Source organism: Drosophila mauritiana, chromosome X (assembly GCF_004382145.1).
Source record: "Drosophila mauritiana strain mau12 chromosome X, ASM438214v1, whole genome shotgun sequence".
In the NCBI taxonomy this organism is placed as follows: Eukaryota; Metazoa; Arthropoda; class Insecta; order Diptera; family Drosophilidae; genus Drosophila; species Drosophila mauritiana.
In genome coordinates this window covers 21,071,546-21,095,248 of record NC_046672.1, presented here as the reverse complement: position 1 = coordinate 21,095,248, position 23,703 = coordinate 21,071,546, and the positions used below count along the sequence as shown (strand labels likewise).

Here is a 23,703-nt window from a genome sequence, read left to right as displayed (position 1 = left end):
TCGTAGAGTAAATGGTAAATTACGATATTTCTGTGAGTAACGGGTAACTGATAGTCGGGGAATAGGTTTCTCTCTGATTCGTGGAAAAATACATTGGTGTTCTCGTTTGTTTTTGCGTAGCACTGGCGATTTTTAAGTAATGAATGAGAAAAAGCCTAATACCGATGCTAATGAAATAATTTAACGTATTTTTAATTAATTGTGAATACCAAATGTGACAATTTCTGAGACATTCAATATTATCTATCAAGTTTTCAAAACATTGGGCATGCGAATGCGTAGTCTGAATTCATCAAAATGTGCTTTGAGAACAAAGTACTGATATGTTTTAAGTCAAAATAAGAATATTTTCAAAATCCCCTGCCGAAAATCAAACTTCTCACACTTAAACCATCTGTTTTGTGCGGGAGTGCAGACCCGCCAACCAATTTCTGTCGTTTGTTAAATTTATATTTTAAAGTGTAAAATGCCGGCCAGCAAGGGACTTCTGTTCAAGCGCTACATCCGCATCGAGCTGAATCTGTGGCGGCGGACGCTCTTCGAGATCGTCGCCCTAGTGATAATGGTCCTAGTGATCTTCCTAAACCCCATAGCCCACTCCAAAAGGCTTCTCTACACGACCACCGAGAACGAAAACGAGCAGAGCATCGTGTCCCACAAGCTGCAGGACATAAATATATTGACGTAAGTGCAAGGTCTTCACCTACAACCTTTTGAATGTAGCGCCATCCAAAGTGGCAACTTAATGCTCCTACCTATTTATATGGTTTCATTACTTTCCGCAGACGCATGGCAGACTCGAAGCGGGAGAAAACCAAGTACATCCTGGCCTTCACGCCCGAAACGACGTTTACATCGGAGGTGACCAAGAATGTGGCCAAAACGCTGGAGCTGAGCTCAACCGTGGGCTACGACAGCGAGTCCGAAATGCAAAATCAGTTCGACGAGCGGACTACCCTGGCGGGCATTGTCTTCAACGGTCTGCGTGATGACGGCACCCCTTTGACGCTGTCCATCTCGATTCGATTTCCCAGCGAGTTTCGCACGATCGCTCCGTTCCTCACCGAGGATCGCCTGTGGATAACCCGCTGCTCGGGTCGCATTAATCCCGGACGGGATCGGGCCAAGCACGACAAGCAGCAGGATATATATATACGCGAGGGTTTTCTGCAGCTGCAGCACCAGATCTTTGTGGAATGGTTCCACCAATTGCGCAAGGACATAGTTAGCACCTATCCGGAACCCAATGTCGAGGTCTACAACATCCTGCTGAAGGCCGCCGACGAGCCGTGCTCCGTGATGAGTGTCGCTCAGCTGCCCACATTCCTCTATAACTTTATCTACCTACTGCCCTTTCTGAATATCATCAGAGTAAGTACATCATCTACACCACCTAACCAACACGAGACATAAGGATGCTTTCTGGCCCAATTCTTAGAACGTAGCTGCCCAGGTGGAGGATGGGGTGATGGTGCATCAGTGGCACTACGGCTACTCCTTTGGCATGCAGTGGGGCATTAAGTTTTTGGTGCTTTTTCTCAGAATGTGCATTTTAGGTGTCATATATACAGTCATGCTGCTGGTGGGTTCTTGTCACTTGACCATACCCACCTACCATACCGGAACTAATTTAACAAATAAATATATTTAGGCTTTCTGGGCCTTTGGAGGTCGAGAAGGGGAGTTCTCCGGCACTGGAACGATAGCCTTTGTGTGCTTCATCACACTGTACACCGTGGAGATCATTATCACCGGCATGGTGGTGGCCAAACTGTTTGCCAACCCCACGAATGCCGTCCTTTTCGCCTTGATGCTCTGGCTGTTCATGTACGCGGCATTCTGCATTATTCTGGAACGCTACTGGGACATCCACAAGTACTATATTTTCTTCATCCTGGTGGCTTTCTGCAACTGCCAGATGCACTTCAGCATGAGTTTGTTCAGAAACTGCATCGAGCAACCGGAAATGGTGAACACCATTGATTTCGTCTTGATCTTCACATCGGCCATAAGTTCGGCCTTGATTTACTTCCTGATTCTCTTGGCGATTCAGTGGCGAATGCCGGGCACCTTCCTCAGCCGGCGGATAGTGAACAATAGGCCCCGGAAGCAGCAGGAATCGGACACCACCATTATGTACTTGGGCAGGGCTCCGAGCTTTCAAAACTTCGAATTCGGCGACGTGGGCAGTGTGGAGCTCATGCGATTGCGCCATGTCAGCACATCACATCGCGACTCGGAGCGAAAGATCCTCAAGAATATATCTATGCGAGTCTATCGTGGGGAGGTGTTTGTGATCCTCGGCCACATTGGCTCCGGCAAACTTACGCTTCTGAGGATTTTGGCCGGCCTCAAGTTCGCACTTCGCGGCAATGTATATATAATGGGCAATCCCTTTGAACCCAGTGGTAAGTTGGTTGTTTTTTGTGATTATACGCATTTCTCGTACGGTAAAAGTATATAAATTATTGATCGGGATCAATAGCCAAGACCATGTCCGTTTGTCCGTCCGTATAAACGAAAAGAGCTAGGGAACTATAAGAGCTAGATTAGATTAGATTAGGATGATATTAAGCATTCAGATTCTATTTGAAGAGAGCCGTCCCGTTCTGAATTGAAATTGTATTTCAGCAGGTTATCTTCAACTTTCTTACACTTTAATTAGTTGAGTAAAGGGTATACAATAGTCGCGGCATGCTCTAGCCGTACTCATACTCATGAGAACAAATACAACTAGGTGAAGCCCGTCGCCTGGTCGACTTCCGTTTCGATGAGCATGGGCTCAACAAGCATTTGACCGTGGAACAGACCATTGACTACCATGTGCGTCTAAAACTGTCGCCCAGCGAGTCCGACCGCTACGAGATCGAGAGGCGCAAGTGGTTGGCCATACTGGATCAGCACGTGGAGGGTCGGGGTGTCCGGATCGGAAAGCTGAGTTCAGGCTCAATGAAACTGGTGGCGCTGTGCTGCTGCTTGGCCGGAGATACGCCCATCATTATACTGGAGGAGCCGACCACCCAGCTGACGGGACGGGAGGCGCAGATATTCTGGTCGATTGTCCACGCGGAGAAGGAAAATCGCGCCTTCATCATAGCCACTTACAATGTTGGCGAGGCGGAGCACGTCGCAGATCGCATCGGGATCCTCAGCATGGGCGTCCTGGAGGCCAGTGGCACACCCTTCTTTTTGCGCGCCAAGTTCAGCAGCAGTGTGGATCTGGTATTTATAAACCGATTTTATATCATCAGATCTATGTACATATAATAGATAGGACGCAACATTGAATTTGTATCGCTTTCGTTTTCAAGGTCATCATCAAGAAGCCACATGTGCCTGATCAGCCCATCACTGACTACGTAAACCAGTTTATGCAGAACATCGAGCCGGAAAATGAGATCGGTGATTCCCTTACCTACAGACTGCCCGTGATATATCGTCCGAGGCTGCAGAAACTACTGATTCACCTGGAAATCGATCGCAAGATGCTGGGAATTGAGAATGTGAGAGTGGTGGGTGCGGAGCTCTCCGACATCTACATGACACTGGTCACCTCGTTTCGACTGCAGCAGCAGATGATTCCCGATGTCAGTACGTATAAAGCCATCGATCCTGGGGAGTACACATTTGAGGGCACTTGATCTTGTAAAAGACTAAAACCACACTCTTGCTTTATATCTTTATACAAAGATATACATACAGTATGTCAAGAAACTGTTTACACACTGTGAAATATTCAACTTATTACACGGTGTGTAAACAGTTATATGCCAAATGTACATGACAGAAGGGGATGACAATGTTGTGCTTAATGCTAACGGCGATTTGTGCATATTACTTATTATACTTTACAGTATGTCATGTATGATACAGTGCGACCCATATAAATACGTCCTATTACCATATTGGTATCCCATTTATGGTACAGGTGGGGAAGGGAGCAAGCAATAGTTTAAAGAATGTTTACGAATTGAATAGAAATGTTTTACCGTTTCTGCAGCGCAAACTTTCAAGTACCAGGTGGTTTCCCAGAAGCAACTGACCAAACAACGCATGCGGGCCATGTTCTACAAGAAGATGATCCACACGGCGCCCAATGTCTGGCCCATTATCATGATCTTCACCAGCTTCGTTTTGATTGCCATCATTGCCCGTTTGTCCGTGTTGCTCGATATGCCGAAACAGCGCCAGAACTCGATTCACATTGGTTTCAGGGAACCAGCGGACGTGATTAAGTACATACCAAATCTGAAGGACTGCGGCTACATCGACATCCGGTCGGTGGTGAAAGTGAACAACAAGAAAAGCGTCGATGTCTCCCGAACTTTTGATGACGATTCTTTCGTTTGTGAAAAGGGTAGCTATCGGAACGATCTTAGAAAGAAGAACGAGTTGAGGAGTTTTGGGGCAGTGGAGTCGGACGGGGATGAGCACCTAAACGGCTATATAAGCCAGGATATGTTTCACTCGGCTCCCATGATGCTCAATTTGCTGCAAAATGTCATACTTAGGTGAGAATTACCATTCGGAGTTTTTCAAAGACTTCCTCTTGCTTCTGAATTATTGGATTTGATTTAATGGATTCCAGGAGCAACATACTCGTTAAGCAGTAGATTATTTCTAATTCACTCGCTTTTCTGGTTGCGTAACTAGTAACCAATAGTTACTCGAGATTTACTCGACTAAAGCGTTCTCTGTGGCTTCTATTTACAGACTTTCATATCCCACGCAAACGGACCTAGTTGCTCTGGTGGAGAACCATCCGCTGCCCACACAGCTGTCCCAGAAGATCAATGTGCTGGACAACAAGATCGCACACATCCACGTGCCTTTGGTTGTCGGCTGCATCATACCGCTGACCGTATCCGTTTTCGTCATCCCCCTGGTGGAGGAGGAGATATACGATGTTCGATTCCTGCAGCACATGGCCGGACTTGGGTTGAAGGTCTTCTGGGGCATCAATTTGTTTTGGGACTGGTTCACCTTCTTCGTCTACTCGATCATTATTGTGGTTATCATGAGCCTGATGGGTATCGGTGGCTTTGGGTTCTACGAGAATGCCATCATGGTGGTCCTGTTGACCACCTTTGGACTGGCGGCCCTGCCGCTCACCTATCTGGTCTCCATGTTCGTGAATAAGTCAATTGTTCGGGCATTTCTCGTTTCCGTACTCCTGCAGGGAGTGTCCGGCCTGGTCCTATATATCATCTACTGGGACGTCGCGAACAGCAACACAATCTTCTTCTACGCCGCGTGCATGTCGCCAGGATTCTCGCTCTTGGACGGCGTGAGCAATGTCTACGCCCAGTATCTGGAGCAGGCGATCTGCATAGAAAAGTGCGAGGCGCACGACAGCTGCACGGAGGAAAACATGAACGAGGTGGTGCCGAATTGCAAGTGTGAGTCCCCCGGTCTTGATAGTCCATCATTTACCAAAGCAAACTTATCATTCGATCTGATCAGTTTATTTATACGACGATATTTATTGGTCACGAAACGCTAGAATTTGTAATGGACAACTATTTATGTGGCTTATACCCTTTACCACGCCCACTGTAACGCCCACAAACCGTCCAAAACTGCCACGCCCACACTTTTGAAATATGTTTTAATATTTCTTCTTTTCTTTTAGTATTAGTTTTGCAAACTTCTATCGTTTTGCGAAAAAAATTTCTTGCCACGCCCACTCTAACGCCCACAAACCATTCAAATCTTTCAAAGACTTTTGAATAATTTTTAATTTTTTTTTCATAATTTTTTTTTTCCGATTTTGACCGATATTTTAAAAAATATTGAAATTTCTTGTTTACGCATACGGGTAACGGGTATCTGATAGTCGGGGAACTCGACTATAGAATTCTCTCTTGTTTTTATATCGTTTTCGTAAATTAAATTTCGTAAAACTAAGTTTCCTTTTTGGTTCTCTCCAGTTGACACTTTCTTCAAGTGGGCTGCTCCGGGGATCTTACCCCCTATTTTGTACATGGTATTGTCTGCTCTAATTTTCTTAATGCTTATTTTCTGGATTGAGTTGCATCGCAGGGAGAAGAAGTTCCATACCTCCAGAGAGTGAGTTTGTAATATATTGATATGCCTCGTCCTATAAGAGAATTCAACACCCCGGCAGTCTTCGTAAAATGAGAACCGCCACATATCCCTTCGACGATGGCGATGTGGCGGACGTGAAGCAAAAGATCGCTGAAGCGGATAACACCAAGGCCAAGCAGTCCGTCTTCCTGGTGGATCAGGTGGAAGCCAGGGTCCCAGCTGCGGGCAAGAGGATACACACAGTCTCCTTTGCCCTGAACAAGTGAGTCTTGTTTTGCTTTAACTATATTATTAAAATCCATCTAGACAGATATTAAGCTTGTACTTATTGCGAAAAGCAGTGTTGTTTTACCCTAGGTTCATACTTTTAACTTATGCAACTTACTTTTTTGTTTTAGATACATGAGCATGGGTATCTTCGGGCCCCGCAACTCTGGAAAAAGTCACTTGATGCGGCAGCTGGTGGGCCAGCATGGATTCGCCTTTGGCGAGATCTACGTGCGGGGGCTGGACTTCAAGTACGATCTGGAAAGCATCCACACCTACATGGGCTACTCTCCGCAGCACCGAGGACTCCTCAATGAGCTGACACCGCGGGAGCACATCCGTCTGTTGTGCATGATCCGTGGTGTTCCCGAGGCTAAGATCGGCGAGAAGATGCATGACCTGTGCCTCATGCTCAACATGACCGGGTGGATGCACCGAAAGTGCAGTTTGCTGACCGCAGAGAAGCGGCACAAGTTAAAAATTGCCCTGGCACTGGTGGCCTACAACAAGGTGCTCGTTCTGGACGAGCCCACGTGCGGCATGCCGGCAACTACCAGGCGGGAAATCTGGAACATCCTTCGCTATATCCGATACTGCGGCAAGACAATCATTTTTGCCACCAACGATGAGCTGGAGTGCAAGATCCTTGCCGACTTTATTATCCTGTTCCAGGACAGCGAGATGCTGGCCATCGGCAGCCTGCAGTATCTACGATACAAGTACAGCCATGGATTCTATCTAGAGGTTCGGCTCATCCGCGATGGAGCCACCCTCGCCGAATCGGAGGAGAAGTGGGTTTTACACAGCTATGTCCCCTGGTTCATGGATTAATAATAATCGCTTTTTTCCCTCCTTCAGCTTGCGCAAGGATGTGGAAAATTTGGCCAAGTTCGTCAACTTTCTGCACAATAGATCCGAGCTAGTGTAAGTTTCCTATATGAATATACATAAATATCATTAAAGCATAATTGGTGATCGTTCGAATAGGCTCCACATTTATTCGACCGATACCTAAGGTTGTCTTAAATAACTATTGAATTCATTTATATTCGCTTTTAAAGAAGATTTCATAATAATTTACTTTTAATGATTTATGTTTCAGAGGCCGACTAAACAATTGGTTCAAGTTCTACGTGCCAGTGGGCCACATCGTCTACTCATTCCTGTATGGCGCAATGGAGAAGAACAAATTGCGTCTCAACGTGAGTGACTACTGCATCTACCAGGCGGACATGATGAGTGTGGTGGCCCAGGTGCAGGAGACCCGGGCCCAGCTAAAGCACCACCTCGTCCAGACGGAGGGTCCGCTTCCCCTGGACACTGCGTCCCCCAAAAAGGGCAGGGCAAAAAAGTGATTCCGAGCACTTATTGGGGAAGACGTCATGTTTCGCCACGTATATTTTCTAAACAGTGCTCAAATGTAAAATTTATTAATTTTCCAGCACTTATTTACAAATGTTTTAAATGGGAGGACAATTTGAAATAACTGAAAGTTAACCAAATCTTATGTAGGCTCTTGGGCTGACTCATGCGGAGGTCAATGTCTGGCCTCAGTTGTCCAGACACAGGGCCTTGGAAATGTGGGCTTTCCCGCTTTCTAGAAATGAGAACTTTGCTGGTTCCACACGTGTGGCTTTGCATAAATAATAATAATCCCTGGGGAAGTTCATAGGTTCTGGGAAGCTCTGCACGTGCCCGCATTCATTTTTCATTTGCGTGCTCGTTCCTTTGACACATTTCCGACTAGCAATTGATAATTGATGAACAGGCAGTTTAGCGGCAGGACACACTTTGAGATTAAAAACTATATTCTTAGTGCGCTGAGTTTTTGGCAAGGATTCAATTAAAAAATAAATACTGCGATTTACGTTGATTTGAAACTACTTTTAAAATTAATTTTGAAACTTATCAACTAGCGCGCGCATCCGTTATCGATAGACCAATAATCGATGCTTATATTTTTGGCGTTAGAATATTTCTCGCTCCCACTTTCAATGCCAGCTGACGTAACAGTTGTTATTCGTTCTCTTTGCTAGCGCTAGTGCTGCCCACATTTTGGCTTCAAAAAAGCAGCCTTAAAGGCTACACAAACTTTTAGAATGAACTTAAAATTGTTTTTATTTGCGGGATGCTTCTTTCACGACTATTGAAACCAAATAATATTTAGAAAGATTTTGTTAGTCCGTTTACAAATTGTTGCGCGTTACTTATCATAGAACGGAGTCTACCGCAAAGTAGACAAAATCTATAATCTGACTGCTCAGCACTGGTCTGTGCTCTGCTCTCTCCGCTCTCTTTGTTGTTATTAGCTGCCTAACAGTTCGTTTCGTTTCATTTTGTTTGGCATCTCCGGCGGCGTTAGAAGTACTACTATTACTTTATCATTATTTTCCTGTGTTTGTTTCAGTGTGTGTGTCAACAACAGCTGTTTAGCCCCTAAAAACAAATCAGCCAAATTATTGATATAAAAAATAGCAAATAGAAGTGCGGACGGCGTTTCACTAATCGATTTAACTATGAACTTCTGGGCAGCTCAATGACGCAGCAAGAGATAAAAACTAATAAAAGCTAAATATTCGTACAACGCACATATATATTGTTTATGTTTCGCGGTGTTAGTGCGGAATAATCATTAGACAGCACAGTGGGCGAAATCCGAGTTCTTGCCGCAGATTTGCCGGTTCGTAGTTGTTGCTCGATATCTTTGCCAAAACTCAAGCACACACTTGCACGGTTCTTTAAGAGGCGCCTGTGTTGTCTGTATAACGGTGCATACACACATTTTCCCGGGCGTAAAGTGTTGCATGCGCATCCCCAAGTGATGCAGTCATATATACGGTTAGACGGCACCGCCGTTGAACTTTGACCGTTGGGGAATGGGCTGCTAAATGCGATCGTAATGAATTTAATAACACCCTTCATGCAATATATTTTAAGGAAACAATCGAATTTCTTGAAGTTTTATGTTTATCCTTTCATAACTCTGTGCATATGTAAATAAATATATATATAAATTTAAATATTCATAAAAGTGAATTGTGCAAACATCGTATTATAATCTCTTTTTTGTTAATATATATGTATGTAAATTTTTGCATATATTAATGCTTATCCTTAATATTGGAAATCAATCGAAGAGGTTCAAGAGTGTTTGCTTTAAATTAGTTGAAAAATACTTGTTCAGGGCCTAACTAAATGAACTAAAGCTGCGCAACCCTGTTCATGAAAACCTTTTTTGTTTTTGTTATCCCTGCAATATATTCCGATTTCAGTGACAGTGCAAATACGAGTGCAAAAAGGGCAAAGCGTCAGCATAAATAATTAATCGCAATTGCAGCAATTTGATTGGCAATCGATTATGCAGTAATGCTCAATGTCGATCTAATTTTTATCACTAAGTGGGCTCTCACTTAATCGCAAGAACAACAAACAGTGCAAAACCAACAGAGTTGCAATTGCAATTATTGCCTTCAAAACGTTCACGGGGTAAGTGCAAGAGCAATTGAACATTATCTAATTTTCTATGGGTGGTTCCATGTTATTAAAAAGTGACTCAAGATCGTTGGGGATATATATATTCTTATTCTCGATTGAATGAATAAAAAGTCAACATTCCAGATGCTAAACTGCACAATACCCGTCTGCCGCATACTCTTCATTTCAAATCAAAAACAAGGGTATTCCTTATTGTTATCTTAAGAGCGCTTTGAAAGCATGATCTTGGAAAGAGATTGCTAGTATGACTAATTCTTTCAACTTTACATGTGTTGTTTGTTGTCTGATAGGGGAAGGCTTTATCAGTTCTTAAACTTCCTAGTATCGATCAACAGAGAGTTTAACAGATTGCTTTTCAGACCCTTGGGAAGTGAATGGGTAGTGTGCTGTGGGCTTAATGAATTCATCATAATGCCACTATCATCACCGCAATCCACTGTGCACTAGAAATGCTAAATGGGCCGATAGATTGGCCAATCAGTTGGCGATAGTACAGTGCTCCTTCTTTTATGTGCGTCACATGTCAAAATGTCAGGTGCCATTAACGACACTCGTTGATTCATCGTTCCAAATTAGTCAGCAGGTGAGAGGTCCTCGTGATGAATGGAGCTCTTATTGCTTTCGGTACATTCTGCGAAACAATCCATATCAACATTCCGCATCGTATTGCTATTGGGGGCCCTAATACTAGTTTTATGATTCAAGATCGCCCTGGGCAAATTATGGCATTTCGGAGCGTGTCGGGGCCAAAAAAAACAATCCTTCGAGCCGGATTTGAACCAGCGACCTATGGATCTCTGCTCTGTATTCTGCACTCAATATGAAACCATCTACAGTCCACCGCTCTACCAACTGAGCTATCGAAGGTTGTGTCAAAAACTTTGCCCCGCCGACATTGCTTTATTTAAAATTTCTATATAATATATATGCCAGCTACATATGTATATGCATCTCATAGCTTACCTTTCACTTTTACTAGTTCGCGTGGCTTCAATTTTGTAGCTCTTGTTTATCTGCTCGGACGGAGTGCCCATCGCACCTTCGATAGCTCAGTTGGTAGAGCGGTGGACTGTAGATGGTAAATCGCAATGGCAGAGATCCATAGGTCGCTGGTTCAAATCCGGCTCGAAGGATTTTTTCCACTTTAATTTTATTTTTTTGCACACAACAAAGAGATCATATTGCTGATCTGGGAACATCGGACATTTAAATTAAAGTAACAGGAAAGCAGTCGCACTTTCGTAGCTTTCGATCACAAAATATTTAATTATTTTTGCTAATTCTTATCGTTATCCCAAATAAATATTACATTTTTCCCTGGCTCTCTCACCAGCAACGAGCAACGAGTAACGAGTAGCAATGCAACCTCTCACACCTAGATTCGTAACATATATTTTAACCATTCCCAGGCCGTGAGAATTTTAAGTTTTCTGGTACCTTTCCATTCGGTACAACAGTTTGTACCGTTCGCGAACAGTTTGCTCCAAACATTTATTGCCCAAAACGTGCATGAACTCTCGAGCGAACAATAAATTTAAAGCAGCGATATAATACGTCGATGTCATAGTTACCGTTCAAATTAATTTGCGATAAGACCTTTGCGAAGAACAGGTGTCCGTGCAAATTTCTCCGTATACAATCAAAGATTTTAGCAGCACGGGCTTTAAGAATTTTCCCAAAGTGCCGTTCTGTCTAATCGCAGTAGTCAAGTGTAAACTTCACCATATTCACATGACCACTCAAAAGTTCGCATAATCCAGACAAGCAATTAACCGTAACTAACTTGAATCATTCAACGACTCTACTGGCGTACGTAAATCACAAAAGTGATCCTATACGATAAGAATGTGGCTAAGAGATAATGACAACGGCCACGCGTCTCGTATGATTCACCTCAAGGTGCTGCATTTCTTTAAGTAGAATATGAAGTCCTAAGGGTTTTGGTATTAGTCATTTAGTAAAATGTTTTGATATTTTATATCATATTATAGTTTTTGTTTTTATTTTAATGGATATGCCAAGGTCATTTTGGCCGTCACGCTCACAATTTTCAAAATTCTTACAACTTATTTAAATTGATATGCCGACCATATTTTAAAATTTCACCTAATTTATATTTGGTCTTACCACTATGCGAAAATGGAGCAAACTTAATCCTTTGGATACATCTCGGTTTTTGGCTGAAAACATACAAAACTAACATGAATTGCGAACTCTCTTTAAATGAAGAGAGAGAATATGTAGCTGCAATAAATGCTTATCTTTACATCCAATACTCATTAGATACGGTTAATAAAAATTTGATCAAAGGTTTTGTTTTATATGTCTTTGGGCTTCATGAATCCTCTATCTGTTCTTATTGGTATAGTTTAAGTAGTTTTAAGACCCTGCCAATAATCTATTTGAGTTTTCAAGTTTGTAATCGAGAAACTAAATTAGCTTTTTAATTAGCCAATAGGGATGACATCGAATAGCGAGTAATCCATTACTGTTAGATTCCCTCCGGTCGCAGTGTTCCCTGACCCGTTACATACCAAAATCGAACGCGAACATATGTCAGCGTGTACCGAAAAAGAGTTTGGGCTTATCATTTTTTAGCCAGGCCGAGACAATAAATGCTATTTGTTTTATTGGCCTTCTATGGAACAGGGCTAGATTGCGTTCTATTGATAAAAAAGGAAGATTGGCCCGCGTTGCGATTCAGTTCGAACAAGTCCGCTCGTCGATACGGTCGAGTGTCCGCTGAAGTCCGCGAGTTCTCGATTTACCGATTTACCAATTTACCGAGTTCCCGAGCTTAAGTTCCTGCCTACCCATTCAGATCAATTGTTTTTTCTTTATTTGTTCTTGTGCCGCGGCTGTGTGACACTCTTTGTTTGGCTAAGCTTCGGGTAAGTGCCGGTGCTTGGCAGGTGCAAATGCCACACCCATCGCCAACTGCCCAATCCGCCCTCGGATTATCATATCGCTAGTACACCTGTCGCTGACGCTTGTTGGATTTATGCCGCTATATCTCTGTTTATTCCTGTCCTACACGGGTTTGTGCGTTAGTGCCTTCTCTGCCGGATAAGCGGGTGGTTCGCAATAGCCATTACCATTAGTATCTTGCTAGTTCCGGGCAACCAAAAGCCAATCGATTGTGCAGTAAAGCAAGCATTCAGAAAATAATTCGAAATCGATACATATTGTTATCTCGATAAAAGTATTAAATTACAATTAACAGCCTTTTAGCGCTTATAAGCTTTAAAAGTAAAACCCTAAGGCTGAAAGAGTGTTATTGATTCACAGTAAAGATTTTATGTCTTTTAAATTTCAATAAAATCAACGAGTTAGCTTTGGCAAGTCCAATTTACCAAGATAGTGAACAAACTAGTTAAAACACAACGCATGTCAAACTTATGTAAACATTTTTACTCTGATCAACAATAATTTCAACATATATAAACAAATTAGGAATTAATCAGAAGCAACAGGACGTATACGTGATATATTTTCAAGCACAATAATAATAAAAATAAAATTCGAATATTTCCGTTCGCTTTTGTAGTCCCCACTATCGCTGTACGACTATAAAGTATTGTTGTGAACACCCTTAAGACAATGCTTTAAAAAAAATAAATACGATATTTGAGACAACCATTGCGACCGAGGATATACCCAGGTGCGCTAAAATCGGTCAAAATCGGACGAGTAAATCATATAGGAAGAGTAGAAAAATTAATTGAAAATAATATAAAATAATTCAATTTTTCGCTGATTATAAATTTGTAGTGTTTTTTTTTGGTATATATCAGTTTTTTATTGCTGTAAGGGTACATAATCTTCGACTTTCCTAAGCTATCCTTCTTACTTATGTTGTTAATTGTGGTCTTATCATATAGAAATTTCCATGTAAAAGGGCACGTAGTTTTGACTCATTGGTGATGTATTTTCTTAAAAAAAGTATTATTATTCAAAGAAAAATACATTGCTAAGATAAAAAGTTTACATACCAAAATTTTGAAATTTTACGGTGAACTATCTTTATTAGTATTTATTAACACGATGCAATTCAACGAGATATCGTGAATCATTTTCATATTTCCGACAATAATAGAGGAACTGCAGCGAAAGCCTTCAACTTATCGTATTATGTGTACATTCAACTTTAATTTTATGCGAGTCATCCTTAGATCAGCAAGTTTTTCCGTTCGCGCCCAGATACTTAATGTTTTAATCAGAACCAGTTGCCAGACATGATACCATTTTAATTTTAGCTCCAGTTGGTAGCAGCCAGCTGCCAATGAATCTGATTGTTTTGAATTGTTGTGAATTAATTGTTTCTAGCCGAGTTATACATATGTACCTAGGGAATTCAAACAACACAAACTTTTGGGACTAACGATCTTTATTAGGGTATCAGGCCATAGGAAGATTAAATTACCAGACATTTTGAGTGCATTTGATAATGCAAACTGAAATAGAGCAATAAATGTGTATTTCAAGTTCAATAAAGCGTGTATATTTATGGTAGGTAACTGAAGGGAACGAAGGTTATACGAGTAAAACAAGAGAGAATGCGATAGTCGAGTGCCGCGACTATTAGATACCCAGCATTTAGCATATGCAAACAGAAAAGCGAGTGGTGAAGTGGCAGAACTGGAATGCTTTCGCATGTGAAAAGCACCTGTTATTCCAATAAACTTTTTAGTTAACTTTTAATAGGTTCGTAATAGTTGAATTTTAACTACCTTTGAGATGGATAAGTGAAACAAAACCAAACAGAATAACAATGGTGTTACACGGCATATGTTTTATTTATGTCGGTAAATGTGATTTTTTAGCTTTGGCCACAGTCTTATCAATCTAACATCAGCGGCGAAGATAAGAGTAGACGCAGAATGCATAAACCGAAAGAGCACTTGACATTGAACAATCTATTGTTGTTCACTTACTAAAATCGGGGTTAGTTCGAGTGGCATTTAGTTCCGTAAACATGTAAATATAATAACAAACCGTTTATTTGTTTAGATAATAATTATTTGGTTGAAGTCATTTATAAAAGAAATAAGTCCCATACTATACTTCAAATAAAATTGAATACTAGTTTTAAGAATCAGAAAGAATAGTTATGTACTATATATAAAATACATTATCTATTCGAATATTTAGACGTTCAAGCGAACGGACGAGAGGACGGATAGACTTTGTATACGTTACATACTTTTTAATGTATCTAATATCAGCTACCTTTAAATATCATTTGATATTGGTTTCACTTTTACATTGCTGATTTTTATTAAATGATTTAAGTTAGCACACAAGTTTTGTGAATAATTACAATTTTAGGTGGAAATAAATCATTTAACTAACAAATCTGCCTGTTCTAAGAATTATCCAATCTCATACATCAATACAAACAACAGAGAATGCTATAGTCGAGTTTCCCGACTATCAGATACCCGTTACTCAGCTAGTGTGAAGGCGAACGCGAAATTTCATAATTTTTTTGGAATATCGATAAATATTGGGGAATAAAATGAGAAAACATTATAATATTGTTCCAAAGTGTGGGCGTGACCTGTTCGGCGGTGGGCGTTAGGGCGGTTAGAGTGGGCGTGGCAACATGGGTCAACAAATTTAAGCTGCGTCTTTGTCAACCTTCTAGCTTTTATTGTTTCTGAGATCTCGAGGTTCATACGGACAGACGGACATGGTTAAGAATATATATATTTTATATAGTCGGAAACGCTTCCTTCTGCCTGTTACATAATTTTCAACGAATCTAGTATACCCCTTTACACTACGCGTAATGGGCATAAAAACATCAAGACTAAAAAAACTTTTTTTTTACAGATCCATATTTAAACCAATTTTAATGTCGAGATAATCTATACAAGTCCAAAAGCCAATCGAACAAATCTGCAAAATGGCAAAGGTCACGAACTGGGATAAGTTTGTGCTGCTTTTGTGGAAGAACTGGACCCTCCAATGGAACCACAAGTGGCAGATGGTTATCGAGCTGGTGCTGCCAGCGATTTTCTCCTTGCTCCTCGTTTTGGTCCGCACCTTGGTGGATACGGAGCAAAAAGGAGTCCGGTATTATAATGAGCAGAACTTAACAGACCTCAATCTGCTGCAGTGAGTTTTTACCATGATATCTCGGTATCTGTTCTTGTCTTATCATTTTACTATTTTTTATTTCATTATATAAATTAAATTAGCTTAAGCTCCCTAAGCGCATTTTATGTAATTGATTTAATGATATTATGCTTTTATTTGCTTTAAATAGGTGCTGTATATGCTACATTCTTAACTTACTGCATTTTTTTGCCCAAATGCTAATTTTTGTTATTTTTTTCAGTTCTACTATACGATTACTTATGTTAAATATTCCATTTAAATTTACTATAGCCTTACATGTTACGTATCCTCCATGTCTTTATTTTTTTATATGGATTTCATAATTTTTTTTAATTTTCTTCTTAATATTTTAGTATTATTTGGCTTGCTAGTCTGCTGTTCGGATTCTGCTTTATTATAACGCCTATAAAGCTGATCTTAATAGTAATAGTTTTCTTTCCTATCTTTATTGGCTTCTATGCGAATTTATAATTTTGCTTACTGCTGTTTAGGGCAATCACGCCTTTAGATCTTCCTATATCAAATATATGTAAATGTTTTTTGTCTTGTTCTGGCCACAAAACCTGAAGACATTCGTTGCATAGATCGTCCTACCTTGGCAAGCTCATAGCGCTGATTGCACCCAATCGACGGAGGTAAACAAATCCAAAATAAAACAGAACACAAATCAATCTTTAACCTTCTTAACCGGTCACCCTAACAAAAGCAAATAACAAAATGCAACATTTCGGAATGTTTCACTTGCACGTTTAGAACCCAAAAATCCTAAATACACAGGTACAAGAAAGTGTTAAATGCAATTTTTTGGAGTTATATGATAATTTAAAAGTTGTAGCGTATAAACAAAAATTGAAGATAATATAATTAAACGGTGTAGTGATCTGCCAAATACTCGAATTATATTTTCTGAACTTGTTACAACTTTAAAAGAAGTGATAAGCTTTTGATCATTGTGCGACTTTTTACATTCAAGTCTTTTAGTACCTTTCTAAAACAATCTTTTCATGCACTTAGACGCAGGCACTGCTGACAGATATATATATATATATTATTTTATTTATATTGCTACCAAGCGACACTGTCGAAACGATTAGGGATTAATAATATAATGATAATAAAGTGAAATTCTTGAATTAAAATAAAGGCTGCACTCCCATCCTAACAATAATTCATTAAAATACTAACCATATATGTTATATGCGTACTCATAACCCATATTAATGCCGATTGATTTGCAATGTTTAGGGAGAATGGCGGCTTTTCAAAGTTTGAGTTCACCCTGTGCTACTCGCCCGTCAATCCCGTGCTGAAGAATCTGGTAGAAGAGGCGTGGCAGAGCCTCGGTAAGACCAAGATCTGCGAATCGGAGAATGCCGCCCAACTGGAGTTGGATACGGTCAGCATGAACGCCTTTGCCGGCGTTCAGTTCGACGATGCCTGGGCTAATCTGACGGAGAATGACACTCTACCCGATGACTTTCATTTCGCACTGAGATTCCCAGCGGAGCTGCGAACGGCGACGATAGCCATAGCAAATACGTGGCTTACGATGCGGCTGTTTCCCACAATCGATCTGACTGGACCGCGAAACGAAGGAGACGACGATGGTGGCATTCCGCCGGGCTATTTGCGAGAGGGATTTCTGCCCCTGCAGCACAGCCTGTCAATGGCGTATTTAAGACAAAGATCGGGGGAACAGGATCTGCCGAATGTGGTGATGAAACGTTATCCGTTTCCCGCCTACATCTTTGATCCTCTCCTGGAGGGCATGTCCTCGATAATGTCGCTAATCATACTGCTGAGCTTTATTTATCCCTGCACGTACATCACCAAGGTAAGTGACTATGCCGGGATTGTGGTTATTATACTTAGCGTCTCCACTCACGGCATTTCATTCACTTGCAGTACATCACCGCCGAGAAGGAGAAACAGCTGAAGGAGGTGATGAAGATCATGGGGCTGAACAACTGGCTCCATTGGACCGCTTGGTTTGTCAAGTCCTTCATCATGTTGACCATATCGGCCATTCTGATTGCCATTCTGGTCAAAATCAATTGGTCTGAGGGTGTAGCCGTACTGACGCATGCTAATTTTACGGCTTTGGTCTTCTTTCTGATAATATACATCGTATCGAGCATCTGCTTCTGCTTCATGATGGCCACATTCTTCTCCAGAGCGAGCACTGCGGCCGCCGTTACGGGCTTAATTTGGTTCATCGCCTACATTCCGTATTCATTTACCATAAATAGCTACGACGATCTGAGTCTTTCCTCCAAGCTCGGCTGGAGCTTGATCTCAAACACGGCCATGGGCTTTGGCATCAAACTGATCCTGGGCTTCGAGGGAACAGGCGAGGGTCTGCAGTGGAGCAACTTCTTCACGCCGGTTTCCGTAGATGACACGTTGACTTTGGGAGCCGTGATGATCATGATGCTGGTATCGTGCGTTATTTACATGGTTATCTGCTTGTACGTAGAGCAAGTGATGCCGGGTAGTTTTGGTGTGCCCCGCCCCTGGAACTTCCCGTTCACCCGCGAATTTTGGTGCGGCGAACGGGAGTACACGGGAGTGGAGGACATTCCCAATGGGCATGTGGAGCAGCGGGACCCGAAGGCCTTTGAAACGGAACCAGAGGGCAAGCATATCGGCCTGCAGATGCGACACCTCAAAAAGCGCTTTGGTGATAAAATGGTCGTAAAAGGCCTTTCAATGAATATGTTTGAGGATGAGATAACGGTTCTGCTTGGCCACAATGGAGCCGGCAAAACTACGACCATATCGATGCTGACGGGCATGTTTCCCCCAACGAGCGGGACAGCCATTATAAACGGCAGTGACATCCGAACCAATATCGAAGGAGCCCGCATGTCTCTGGGCATCTGTCCACAGCACAATGTCCTTTTCGATGAGATGAGTGTGTCGAATCACATTCGATTTTTCAGTCGGATGAAGGGACTGCGCGGTAAGGCCGTGGAGCAGGAGGTGGCAAAGTATCTGAAGATGATCGAGCTGGAGGACAAGGCGAATGTGGCCTCATCTAAACTTTCTGGCGGCATGAAACGCAAACTGTCCGTTTGCTGCGCCCTCTGCGGAGACACAAAGGTGGTGCTGTGCGACGAACCGAGCTCAGGAATGGATCCGTCGGCCAGGCGGCAGTTGTGGGACTTACTGCAGCAGGAGAAGGTGGGGCGCACCCTGTTGCTGACTACTCACTTTATGGACGAGGCTGATGTGCTGGGCGATCGTATTGCTATCATGTGCGACGGTGAGCTTAAGTGCCAAGGAACCTCATTTTTCCTGAAGAAGCAATATGGATCGGGCTACCGATTGGTAAGTGGAGATCAGATTTTATTTTAAGATAGATGTACTTATAAAACATGTGAATACCTCAAGATCTGTGTGAAACGAGATGACTGCGAGACGAATGAGGTGACAGCTCTGCTGAACAAGTACATTCCGGGCTTGAAGCCGGAGTGCGATATTGGCGCGGAACTGTCCTATCAACTGCCGGATAGCGCCTCCACCAAGTTTGAGGAGATGTTTGGACAACTGGAGGAACAATCAGACGAACTGCATCTAAATGGCTACGGCGTGGGCATCACATCGATGGAGGAGGTGTTCATGAAGGTTGGCGCAGAAAAAGACAATACCGGCAACATAAAGGACCAACACGAGATTATGAACGGAGGCAGTGGATTCCGTGGCGAGGATGACAACGAATCTGTACAGTGTAAGCAGTGTTTGAACTCGATCTTGGTTCTTGGACTCTTGATAAGCTCAATTAACTGTTTGCAGCGGACGGCATCTTCTCGGAGAATCGACGACTGCTCCAGGGATTGCAGCTGCTGTCGAACCAATGGAAGGCCATGCTCCTCAAAAAGTTCCTCTACACGTGGCGCAACAAGCTCCTTCTGCTCATCCAAAACATTATGCCCGTCTTTTTCGTGGTTGTCACCATTTTGATCATAAAGACGCAGGGAACTTTCCAGGAACTAAAGCCCATTACCATTTCGTTGACTCAATATCCCCTGGCTGTAACTGTTTTGGATCGGTCTAATGCGGAAAGCGGTGCTGGCTATGAAATAGCTAATAAATACGAGGATTTGGCTCGTTCCTATGGTAGCAATTATGGTCTGGAACTAACAGGCACTCAGGGCTTTGAGGTAGGTTATCTCTAATTCTTGTCTTTGCTCTTCCTTACGCATAATTGTATCTTAATTTTAGGACTACATCCTGGATCTGGGAAAAACGATACAGGTGCGCATTAACTCGCGCTATTTGGTGGCCGCCACTATTACCGAGTCCAAAATTACTGCCTGGCTGAACAACCAGGCGTTGCACACTGCTCCCTTGACTGTGAACATGGTCCACAATGCCATTGCCGATAAGCTTTTTGGTTCCTCGGTGAAGATCCAGGTGACAAATGCACCATTGCCGTACACGACCAGCACGCTGCTCTCTCAGCTGAGCACAGGCAATAATCTGGGCACCCAACTGGCCTCCAATCTGTGCTTCTGCATGTGCTTCGTGAGCTCAATATATATTCTGTTTCTGATCAAGGAGCGAGAGTCCAGAGCCAAGTTGCTGCAGTTTGTGGGCGGCGTGAAAGTCTGGACCTTCTGGTTGTCGCAGTTCATCTGCGATTTTGCATCCTACATTGTGACGGCTCTGATCGTGGTGATTACGATTGTATGTTTCCAGGAGCCCGGCCTATCCAGTTTCGGAGAACTGGGCAGATACTATTTATTGTTACTGCTCTTTGGGTTCGCCGTGTTGCCGTTCATCTACATAATGTCGTTGTTCTTTAGGGAACCGGCCACAGGCTTTGCTAGGGTATCCATTGTTAATATCTTCTGCGGCATGGCCCTTTTCATTGTGGTCGTGGTGATGTCCTCGGAATTATTCGATACGAAGGATACTGCGGACATATTAGGCTGGATATTCCGAATCTTTCCACACTTTTCGCTGGCTATGAGTTTGAATAAGGTCTACACCAACACAGCGACAAGGAATGCCTGCGCCAAGGCCGGAGCCCTTCCACCCATTCTCCTCTGCGAGTTGGTGCCACAATGCTGCAGTGAGTATTTGACTTATCTATCCCCGTAACGAGCCATTCTTAAGAAGGCCTTCAGAGATGCCTCATCACACAAAGTAAAACAAATTATTATCTTAATTAATTAATTTTATTCTCCAATTTCAGACATTAAGCCTTACTTCGCTTGGGAAGAGCCTGGCGTTCTGCCCGAGACTGTGTACATGACTGTCACCGGAGTCGTCTTCTTCCTTATCATTATTGTGCTTGAGTTTAGATTGATCAACGAATTGATGTTCAAAATACGTCAAATGCTATCGTAAGTTATGGCCACCCCGGACGTGTGTTCCGTCTAACGATGTGTATCATGTTTAGTAAACCTCCACCGCCACCAACGGAAGGTCAATTGGATGATGATGTTGCTAACGAACGGGAGCGAATTCTGCAGATGTCCTCTAATGAGCTGGCCGCCAAGAATTTGGTGCTTGACCGGGTCACCAAGTACTACGGCCAGTTTCTGGCCGTTAATCAAGTGTCGCTCTGCGTACAGGAGTAAGTTGAATATGTTACTTTTTATGAATTTTTTTAATTATATTTGGAAGTACTGAAAGCTAAAATCTATAGTGTATAAAATAAGATGGCCTCTAACAATAGATCTTTTCTCGCTTCTCCCTTCTCCCCACAGAGTCGAATGTTTTGGGCTGTTGGGCGTGAACGGAGCCGGCAAAACGACCACATTTAAGATGATGACCGGCGATGAGCGTATTAGCTCGGGAGCCGCTTACGTCCAGGGTCTGAGCCTGGAGTCGAACATGAACAGCATTTACAAAATGATCGGGTACTGTCCGCAGTTCGACGCACTTTTGGATGATCTGACGGGTCGCGAGGTGCTCCGCATTTTCTGCATGTTACGTGGTGTCCAGGAGTCTCGCATCCGACAGTTGTCCGAGGATCTAGCAAAGTCATTTGGCTTTATGAAGCACATCGATAAACAAACTCACGCCTATAGTGGCGGAAATAAGCGCAAGTTAAGTACGGCCATTGCTGTGATCGGAAGTCCGTCCGTTATTTACCTAGATGAACCCACAACCGGCATGGATCCGGCGGCCAGGCGTCAATTATGGAACATGGTGTGCCGAATCCGTGATTCGGGTAAATCCATTGTGCTCACATCCCACAGCATGGAGGAGTGTGAGGCACTCTGTACGCGACTGGCGATTATGGTGAACGGAGAATTCAAATGCATTGGCTCCACGCAGCATCTTAAAAACAAGTTCTCCAAGGGCCTTATCCTTAAGATCAAGGTTCGCCGCAATCTGGAGGCATTGCGTCAAGCGCGTTTGAGTGGTGGCTTTGCGCGAAATCCGGATGAGCAGACCGTGCCCGCCCAAATGGCCCAGCAGGACATAGATGCCGTCAAGGAGTTTGTGGAGCACGAATATCCAAATTCTATTTTGCAGTGAGTTTATTTGTTTCTCACTATTGCTTTTATATATCAACCTTTCTTTTTTAAAGGGAGGAGTACCAGGGCATTTTAACATTCTACATTCCATTGACTGGAGTGAAATGGTCTCGCATCTTCGGCTTGATGGAGAGCAATCGCGACCAGCTGAACGTGGAGGACTACTCAGTCAGCCAGACAACGCTGGAGGAGATCTTTCTCGAGTTCGCCAAATACCAGCGCGAGGATACGCGCGCCAATCAGTGAGCTAGCCCCCAAAAAGACCCGACACCCAGTTGATAACACCACCTGGCTTCTTTTTAACGGGCTTCTTGCTTCCTGGCTTCATCTTCTGCCTGTCGCATCGCATCGCATTGCCAGCACCTAAACAAAACGAGCACCGCAACACCGCCAGAACATCCTATTTCTCATGCACAACAGCACTCGGAGTAGTTCATCTGTCATTTTATTGATTTTGTTTAATGATTTTTTGTTTGTAGTTTTAGCCAACACCCTAACATTAATGTAACAAGCTAACTCAGCTAGCTGCATGCGTATATTCCTTAAAGAGCTAACAATTTCCCACTAACTAGCGCCCGCCTTGAATGCCGAGCTGATGCTAACCTTGTTATGTCTGTTCTTTCTTTCTCCTTATGAAATTTGTCCCTCCTATATCAAGTCGCCTCTCGGAATTGAGGAAGCTGTGCAAGTGCCTGCTAACTAATGAGTTTTGAACCAACTACCTGAGCGGGTCCGTTACGATCCGATCTTCACCTGATCTTACACTCACAGATAATAATGTTGTATACCAAAGCAACGCCGATGCCTGAACAGCTAACAAATAGTTTCTAAGCTCGACCTGACAATAGATAGCAGCCTTAGTTCATTGTGATCATCTAGCGAAATTTACACTAAACGACGAGAGATCTTTAATTTTTATGTTCATATATATGTGTATATGTATATATATCCATATACAAATGCTTGATATGTACTATTAGTTCCCAAGATCTTTTAGTTTTGATTTATTCTTTCATTTCGCCTTCTAAAAGTATTGGCCAGATTTGGCCCGAAACTATTCCCAGCGCCCAAAGGAAACTTGTTGCATATAGTAATATGAGTATTTATTTCGATGTACTTAGACCGGCTTACCAAAGCGTGTAAATAAGTCAATTTAATTGTGGCACAAACTCTACGATACATATGAGAATTTACAAACTATGTTAAATGTATACTATATAAATGTAAAACTATACGATTGAATTAAATTTTATCTAAATGTAAACTAATGTTCTTG

At 42.6% G+C, this 23,703-nt stretch overlaps 2 protein-coding genes and 2 non-coding genes across 8 annotated transcripts; 3 read left to right on the top strand and 1 right to left on the bottom strand.

Moving 5' to 3' along the window:
* Positions 1 to 466: 466 nt before the first annotated feature.
* On the top strand, positions 467 to 7,751 carry LOC117148252 (ATP-binding cassette sub-family A member 3). The gene is made up of 13 exons (XM_033315554.1): positions 467 to 684; positions 786 to 1,371; positions 1,439 to 1,582; positions 1,652 to 2,408; positions 2,738 to 3,222; positions 3,312 to 3,591; positions 4,001 to 4,511; positions 4,714 to 5,399; positions 5,931 to 6,069; positions 6,128 to 6,310; positions 6,447 to 7,106; positions 7,174 to 7,239; positions 7,418 to 7,751. Exons 1-13 carry the CDS (start codon positions 467 to 469, stop codon positions 7,668 to 7,670), a joined length of 4,968 nt encoding a protein of 1,655 aa, XP_033171445.1. The 3' UTR covers positions 7,671 to 7,751.
* Positions 7,752 to 8,634: 883 nt separating this feature from the next.
* Positions 8,635 to 23,691, top strand: LOC117147929 (ATP-binding cassette sub-family A member 3). 5 transcript variants are annotated; one of them, XM_033315069.1, is made up of 14 exons: positions 8,635 to 8,679; positions 9,588 to 9,801; positions 15,646 to 15,930; positions 16,503 to 16,568; positions 17,179 to 17,767; positions 17,839 to 19,263; positions 19,327 to 19,663; positions 19,729 to 20,096; positions 20,158 to 21,010; positions 21,134 to 21,284; positions 21,341 to 21,517; positions 21,651 to 22,424; positions 22,481 to 22,669; positions 23,086 to 23,691. In XM_033315069.1, exons 3-14 carry the CDS (start codon positions 15,719 to 15,721, stop codon positions 23,138 to 23,140), a joined length of 5,196 nt encoding a protein of 1,731 aa, XP_033170960.1. In that variant the 5' UTR covers positions 8,635 to 8,679; positions 9,588 to 9,801; positions 15,646 to 15,718; the 3' UTR covers positions 23,141 to 23,691. The 5 variants fall into 5 exon arrangements, with proteins under 5 accessions (XP_033170960.1, XP_033170959.1, XP_033170963.1 ...); XM_033315068.1 differs by lacking the exon at positions 8,635 to 8,679 and having other exon boundaries at positions 9,475 to 9,801; XM_033315070.1 differs by lacking the exons at positions 8,635 to 8,679; positions 9,588 to 9,801 and adding an exon at positions 12,617 to 12,701.
* Trnay-gua lies at positions 10,570 to 10,677 on the bottom strand. The gene is made up of 2 exons: positions 10,641 to 10,677; positions 10,570 to 10,605 (listed from the first exon to the last, which is right to left on the bottom strand). It is a non-coding gene; the product is annotated as a tRNA-Tyr (tRNA).
* On the top strand, positions 10,849 to 10,943 carry Trnay-gua. Its single transcript has 2 exons — positions 10,849 to 10,885; positions 10,908 to 10,943. It is a non-coding gene; the product is annotated as a tRNA-Tyr (tRNA).
* Positions 23,692 to 23,703: the final 12 nt, after the last annotated feature.